This window comes from Teleopsis dalmanni, chromosome 2 (assembly GCF_002237135.1).
Source record: "Teleopsis dalmanni isolate 2A chromosome 2, ASM223713v2, whole genome shotgun sequence".
Lineage (NCBI taxonomy): Eukaryota > Metazoa > Arthropoda > Insecta > Diptera > Diopsidae > Teleopsis > Teleopsis dalmanni.
In genome coordinates, this window is record NC_051847.1 from 43,429,023 (window position 1) to 43,436,972 (window position 7,950).

Here is a 7,950-nt window from a genome sequence, read left to right on the forward strand (position 1 = left end):
AATATTTGTTACATTATTTTTTTTCATTTCTTCATAAAATATGAATATAAAGAAAAATGCATCAATGAATTAAATTTAATTTCAGTTTGGATTCTAAGATGACAGAGTATTGTGTTAAACCAGGAACAAGTCATAACTTTGTAATGAAGTTTACAAACTATTCGGAAATCTTAAGTACTTATAGAGAATTACGCAAAACTTTATATGATGAGGAAAATGAAAATAAAAATAATTAAATAAATTTTGTTTAAAGTCTTCGAATATAACTCCAGTATATATATTACTAATTAAAAAATAATTATTTATTATAAAAGCAATATAAATGTATATATATATATTTATTTATTATTATTTTTCAATTTTATATAATAAAACAATTTATTACAAATACTCCAAACAAAAAATAATAATGAAATATATTTCAAATCATTCGGAATTAATTCAAAAATTAATCGAAAGTAATCTGAATTGCTACTTTGGTAGATGTCTATAGTTCATATATTCCACATCCATGTCAGTACTTTATTGCATGGAGATATACCATAAGATTTGTGTTCTTTGAGTCCAACATAAAACACTACCAATTAGAAACTGTAAATAATCCCAACTAGCATAATATTTGTATATAATATAAAAATATTTTTAATTATTAATTAAGAAAAAAATAAAACTGTTCATTTGTTACTTCAGAGACCATCTACGGTGTTATTCTCCTCTACTGCTTATCTTGTTAACATATTTATTGATGTTACTGTTAACGATACGTTTAACGATTGAAATAAGAAATATAGTCCCTAATTATAAAGAATAATAAAGCTCATACATAGGTTTGTTTATGGATGGATGACATTTTTTTGTGCAAATAATATATTCGAAAAAGGCTTAGTAAAAGCTGAACAGCCCGTGTCTTCACAACATCATTATTAAGATTTAGAACGATATTTTGAATATCGAGTAGTTGGTTTTTAAACATTCCAAAATTTTTGTACTGCATTTTAATAATTCCATCTTCTTCATTATTAGAGTAATAATCCATAACTTTGCTTGATCTGTAGGTCACAAAAATATGCAATACATAATATATAGATGAAACAATTTATTAGTAATAGTAATAGATTAACAGTTTATTTTATAATTTTAAGTTAATAACTTACTCCATTTCTATGCTTAGTTTCATTTTAAGTCTTTCAAAAATATTACCTAAACTGTATACAGTAAAAGGTTTTTCAAAATCTTCACAAAATTTTTGTATAAATAAGGCCCCACTCTTAAACAGATATGATTCCCTATCTGCAATATTAAAAAATTTAAAAATTAGTAAAAATATTTTTAGTGGTATATGTTATAGTATAATTAGTTTTAGTTACCTTTAGCAGCGCTGTACATTATTGTTAGATTTTGTGGTAATCGTAGCGGAGAGACTTGAACTAAATCAGATTCCATATCTCCAGTGCGGCAAGGATTGATTATAATCAATTTTTGTATGGGTTTTAATGTTTCATTTCGCAATAATGGACTTAAAACTGTGTCATTGATATTGTAACAACCATCTTTTGTATGTATAATATCACCCTTTGTACCATGTGACATTATTATAATATATAATTGTTTAAAACCAGTGAAGTCAATGCTACCAACTTTGATATAATTAAAAAAATTGAAGTTATTTATTTTAGGCAATGATTTTAAATAAATTTAATATTTTTATTTATTATAATTTTATATATATTATATATTTGAATATTGATTGCAAAAAATTGATAATAACTTGCATGAATCAGTTTCTTTTCAGAATTTTTTTTTTTTAATTGAAATTTAAGGTAAATAAAATATTATCTATTTTGGGAAAATTTTTAACCACAAGCACGATAGAAGGATTAGATAGTGATATATTCCAAATATTGCCTCACAAAGACAAACTCATTTGGAACTTAGGTATGCTATAGCTTTACATTTGGAACTTAGGTATGCTATAGCTTTACTAAGTTGAAATTTAAGGGAAATAAAATATTATCTATTTTAAGTTCTTTAATAATTGAGTGAATTTTAGCGAGGGATTTTTTAGCGAGAACGACAATAGAGGGATCGGATGTTAATATATTCTAGATATTATTTTATAAACACAAATAACACAAAAAGTTAGGTTGGGTGTAGCTTTACTAAAAGGTCATTGCTCTATAGGTAATTAAGAAAGAAAAGAATAGAGAAATTTTATTTAAGTATGTAGCAGTTGTGAGAAAGATGAATGTAAGAATCGGAAATTTTTAGCCATAAGCACAATAGAGGGATCTGATATTAATATATTCTAGATCAGGGCTGTCCAAAGCACGGCTCATGGGTGTCATATATGTTTCTAGTCTACCACAATTAGGCAAATTTTTCTGTTTTAGTTTGGTAACATTACATTATTTTATTTCTATAGTGTTCCAAATAAATGAATTACAACATTTAAAATAACTTATGACACTTCATGTTAATTAACTTGATTTACAAAGACTTTAGTATATATTTTTCGGGAAGCTAATTAAGATAATATAGAGAGAAAAGAATAGCGACATTTTAGTAATATACCTATGTCACAGTTAGCAGAAAGTTGAAGAACTGAACTCCACAAGGTAATATTGTGTATATATCTTTTCACACTATCACATCCAGTAATATATAGTTCCAATAATATAATAAGATTTGCTGTTCAGATACTATATCGCTCTATAATATATAATAATATATAATATATCGCTCTAAGTTTATATAATTTAAAAATATATAAATTAAATATATAAAACTATAAAAAATATTTATTTTCCAGGTAAATTTTTTCTTGCCGATAATGGCGTGTCCTTTTATGACGAAAGAAACTATTTAAAAGTTAGACGGATTCGAATAGCAAAGAAAGGACAAAGACAAAAATTTTTTATTTTTAATTTATTGAAATTTGGCTGACCATACAACACTGTTTCGAGTATTGCCAAGTACTCTTCATCAGTGGTCTTTGGAAATAATCGAATTTTATTTAATTAGTTTATAGTCCGTATATAATTTGTTCGGACTGCAAGTGTCAGGCTTAGAACTCGTGTCTGTCAAATTAGAAGCGTTGACTAATCATGTTTATCCACAAATAACCAAGGCTGCACAAACTTTCAATGCTCAAATTCCAGGTTTTGTCACTTATAACGAGCTTATAAACTACAGCTTTATTTGGAAAAACCAACCAAAGCACTTGCCGTGCTTTAAATTAGAACGAGCTTATAAACTACAGCTTTATTTGGAAACACAAGTTCGTTTCAAATAAAGCTGTAGTTTATAAGCTCGTTCTAATTTAAAACACGGCAAGTGCTTTGGTTGGTGTCACTAATTAAATAATAATAAGTGACAAAACCTAGAATTTGAGCAATGAAAGTTTGTGCAGCCTTGGCTATTTGTGGATAAACACGATTAGTCAACGCTTCTAATTTGACAGACACGAGTTCTAAGCCTGACACTTGCAGTCCGAACAAATTATATACGGACTATAAACTAATTAAATAAAATTCGATTATTTCCAAACACCACTGATGAAGAGTACTTGGCAATACTCGAAACAGCGTTGTATGGTCAGCAGCCAAATTTCAATAAATTAAATAAAAAATTTTTGTCTTTGCCTTTCTTTGCTATTCGAATCGGTCTAACTTTTATTTATTTTCCTTTTCCATATTTACCTGTTTCCATGAGTTTTGTTACTTGATATGCACTACCATCTTTCACTGTTATATACGGAATCCTTTTATTCGTAAATGTCCTTTGCAGGCTAAGAATATCGTACTTGCTGGCATATCTAGCTTGGAATTTGGCTAATTTTTCAAAAGTTTGATGATTTAATATAATTGCCAATGCTGGATTTATATTGTATATATAACAGCCTTCATTCGTTGTAGAGTAATAATATCCAATACTCCCCTTGCAACTAAATGAAGCATGTTGGTATATATATTATTTAATATATTTGTTTAAATTTTTTCATTATTATTCTTACTTGTTATTTTGTTTAAAAATATGGCAGTCGGCAGAAATGTACTGACTTATCTCTTGTATACTGGTGTTTCCAGCATTTTTTAATAGTTTATCAAAAAAAGTTAAAGGACACATAAGAAATGAGTTTTTCTTACTGGTATTAGCTGAAAACAGAAAAACTTCAACGTATACTTATATGTAAGTTGAATAACAACATATTTATTATAATAATTTAAAAATATTATTTTATATTATATTATTTTATTTTTTAAAAATAATGTAAGTATACATTTCACAGAGCGCCTGAAAACGCCCTACGAAAGGGGTATCATAGCTCTGCCGCATTTACGGCCTTGAGAAGCATTCAATCACAGTTTTAAGAAGAAGAGAAGGAACTCGATCATTGATTGGTAAATTAAATTGGCAATAGTTGACTTCTGCTGGGAGGGCGTAGGGATTTATACACTTTTATGGCTATCAAGGCATAAGATATTTAACTTTTTTAATAGATGGCTGGAGATTTTGTTTATCCAGCGTACACAGCATCAGATAATTAACCTGCATGTGCTTTGTGATGATAGATTCAATTAGTATGATGTCGTAGGTAGTTGTTGACAAGGGATCTAAAACATATATATAGGTAGGAAGTAAATATGTGATGAATTCATTAATAGTTTTCATATAATTTGTTTTTTTGCCGCATAAATACTGAAATTATTTATTAATTTCGAAAAAGAGTTTTAGTTAAGTGAATATGTTGGCTTCAATAATTATTTACCTATTTGTTTATATTGCACAAATATCAAATTGTCCAGCAGTTTTGGTATTCTTCTATTATTACTTCGTTGTCTATTTAATTTTTCTAATTTTCCGTAAAAGAAGGAAGCACTGTTTATATTATCATCCATAAAACAGGTATCCACTTCATCATTTATATATAAAACATGAGTACTCGAAATTCTGTAATACAATAATATAAAATCAAGTAAATCGAATAAGAATCTGTTTTATTATTAATGATAAATATTTTAATACTTACTTCCATTTACAGTAAGACATCGTTAACACTACTTTTGTAACGCATCTGAGAGTATCATTATTATAAATTGCATTGAATAATTTTTTTAAAAGTTTGTTAAAGTCACAAAAGCAGTCAAATGTAAAAATAAAAAACAAACTCGCAAAGCCTTTATAATTTTTATTAATCACTAATTATATAAAACAGAAATAAGAATAAAATAAATAATATAAAAAAAAAATAAAAATTAAAAATATGTAGGTACTATGGCCTTATACCATAAGTTTATTAAACAAATAAAAAACACGTTTAGATTGTTCATTCACTATTTTATTTCTCTCTAGCGTCAACTTGAAGTTGGCTGCTTAACCTAAACCCAAAAATGTCATTTTTGGTTTCCCTTTGCCGGTAGATGGCAAAGTGAACGCCACAGCTACTCCCTCCTCAGTGCGCTAGTCACGGTGGAAATGTTGATGCTGTATCTGCAAACGTCACTTGCTTTTTGGTGCCTAGCCTTTTAACTGGATTGCTATATGTTTTCAGTGGAGGCTTCGTTTGCTGTGGATCTTCAACCGTGAATGCAGGTTTTAATCGCTCTGCCGCGACATTACTGTTTGTTCCATTTATTTCGATTGTAAAAAGACGGTCGTTAATGCGTTTGATGACTGTGAAGGGACCTGAGTATGGAGGTTCGAGTGGTTTTTTGTTGTGGTCAATGCGTAAAAATACATGCGTGCATGTGTAAAGATCCTTGTGAACAAATATGTTTCTCTTGATGTGATGCGCTGCTGGAGTTGATTTAACGTTTTGAATAAACTCTTTAAACTTGCATAAAAATGACTGATGATCATCTGTGTCAGATTCATCTTTGAAAAATTCACCCGGCAATCTCAATGTCGTTCCATACAACATTTCAGCTGCAGAGGCATTTATGTCTTCTTTCCAGGCTGTTCTTAAGCCCAGGAGAACCGTAGGTAAAATATCAAACCAGTTGAAATTGTTGTTGCACATTAACGCGGCTTTTAATGATCTGTGCCATCTCTCTATCATCCCGTTTGATGCTGGGTGATACGGTGTCGTTCGGATGCGTTTTGCACCTATCAGTTTGCCAAGGGACTCAAAAAGTGCTGATTCAAATTGCGTGCCTTGGTCGGTCGTTATAGTTTTAGGAGAACCAAATCTCGTAATCCATGTTGAATAAAATTGCGTTGCTACAGTTTCTGCAGACATGTCCTTTAAGGGCACGATTTCTGGCCACCGAGTGAACCTGTCGATCATCGTGAGGCAATACCTATACCCTTTATGTTCAGGCACTATGATAATGTCTATATGTACGTGGTCAAATCGTTGACTTGTGTGTTGAAATTCTTTCGGAGGAAATTGATTATGCCGACTAATTTTTGATTTTTGACATGCAATGCAGGTTCGAGTCCACTGCGTGATGTCTTTTCTTAACGACGGCCAAACATATTTCTGACTTATTTGTTTTTTTGTTGCTCTGTTTCCGGAATGGGATAAGTTGTGAACTGTGTCGAATATTCTTCGTCTTAAGGTTTGAGGAATGAAAGGACGAACTGTAAAAGTAGAAGTGTCGCAAAAAATTTTAACGCCATTCGGATACACTAGCTCTTGCAATTTTAGTGACGACAGGCCGTTTAGAATTTGCTTTAGTTCTGTGTCAGTGCTCTGTTCTTCTGCTATCTCTTCCGTGGTAATTGTTAGCGGCATGTTTATCTGGCTTATTCTGGACAATGTATCTGCTATTATATTGTCGCTTCCGGCTACAAAAATAATGTCCGTCGTAAATTCCGCGATGTAATTTAGATGACGCAGTTGCCGAGGGGATGCCTTCTCCATTTTTTGTTGAAAAGCATAAATTAGTGGTTTATGATCCGTTTTTACTATGGTGGTTCGACCTTCCAGTAAATGCCTGAAGTGTTTTATTGCTAGATATACAGCTAGTAGCTCTCTATCATACGTGCTATATTTGACTTGTGATGGTTTCAGTTTGCATGAGAAGTATGCTATCGGGAGCCATGTCTCGCCGTTCAGCTGTTGTAGGTGAGCGCCCACTGCTACGTCTGATGCATCTGTGGTTACACACATGGGTGCGTCAGGTGCTAAAAATGTGAGCTTAGTCGCGTTGATTATACCATCTTTGCATTGTTGGAAAGCTTGTTTAAGTTGATCGGTCCAAACAATTTTTCGTTTATCATTCTTTATTGAATTTTTGAAGAGACTATTTAGTGGCGCTTGCATTTGTGCTGCCTTAGGAATACACTTTCTGTAGAAATTGATAATGCCCAGGAAACGTCGAAGTTCCATTATGTTACTTGGCATTGTAAAATTTTTAATCACTTCAACTCGTTCTTGTGGGGGATTTAATCCTGTAGCTGATATTTCGTATCCAAGAAATGTGAGTTTTTCTACGCCAAATTCGCATTTCGAACTGTTGATTACCAATCGAGCAGCTTTTAGTTTTTGTAGGACACATTCAATATGTTCTCTATGTTTAGTGTCATTTTCCGAAAATATTAGAATGCCATCTAAGTAACAGAACACGAAATCTAATTCACGAAATATTGAATCCATGTATCGCTGAAAAGTCTGTGTGGCATTTTTTAGACCAAATGGCATCACGACAAATTCAAACAGACCTATTGGTGTGCTTACCGCTGTTTTAACAATATCATCTGGATTCATTGGTATGTTATAATATGCTTTCGTGATATCGATCTTAGAGAAAATATTACTGCTGTGTAGTCTTTCGGCTATGTCATCAATGTGCGCAATTGGGTAGCTATCAGGTTGGGTGTGGGCTTTTAATTTTCGGTAGTCACCGCACGATCTCCATCCACCCGTTTTTTTCTTTACTAAATGTATAGGACTTGCCCAGGGGCTGCTGGATGGCCTCACTATACCTTGATGTAGTAATACACGGA

At 31.3% G+C, this 7,950-nt stretch overlaps 2 protein-coding genes across 3 annotated transcripts in view; one reads left to right on the forward strand and one right to left on the reverse strand.

The window, feature by feature from the left end:
- The window catches only part of LOC119682962, a 10,159-nt gene extending 9,893 nt beyond the window's left edge, over positions 1-266 (forward strand). For both annotated transcript variants that reach the window (XM_038096543.1, XM_038096542.1), the window contains exon 8: positions 86-266. In XM_038096543.1, coding sequence (XP_037952471.1) covers positions 86-236 — 151 coding nt within the window. In that variant the 3' untranslated portion in view covers positions 237-266. The remainder of the gene's footprint in view (positions 1-85) is intronic.
- An 884-nt stretch (positions 267-1,150) lies between these two features.
- LOC119674406 lies at positions 1,151-4,190 on the reverse strand. The gene is made up of 4 exons (XM_038085544.1): positions 4,013-4,190; positions 3,699-3,943; positions 1,368-1,637; positions 1,151-1,290 (listed from the first exon to the last, which is right to left on the reverse strand). Exons 1-4 carry the CDS (start codon positions 4,123-4,125, stop codon positions 1,151-1,153), a joined length of 768 nt encoding a protein of 255 aa, XP_037941472.1. The 5' UTR covers positions 4,126-4,190.
- Between the last annotated feature and the right edge of the window lie 3,760 nt (positions 4,191-7,950).

What these genes read in the sequence shown, in the direction of transcription:
- LOC119674406 (XM_038085544.1), bottom strand. Translation starts at nt 4,125, where the DNA reads ATGTGTCCTTTAACTTTTTTTGATAAACTATTAAAAAATGCTGGAAAC. An exon ending in ATTTTTAAACAAAATAACAA is followed by an intron (nt 3,944 to 4,012) that starts GTAAGAATAATA and finishes TGCTTCATTTAG; the next exon opens with TTGCAAGGGGAGTATTGGAT. An exon ending in AACAAAACTCATGGAAACAG is followed by an intron (nt 1,638 to 3,698) that starts GTAAATATGGAA and finishes ATTATATCAAAG; the next exon opens with TTGGTAGCATTGACTTCACT.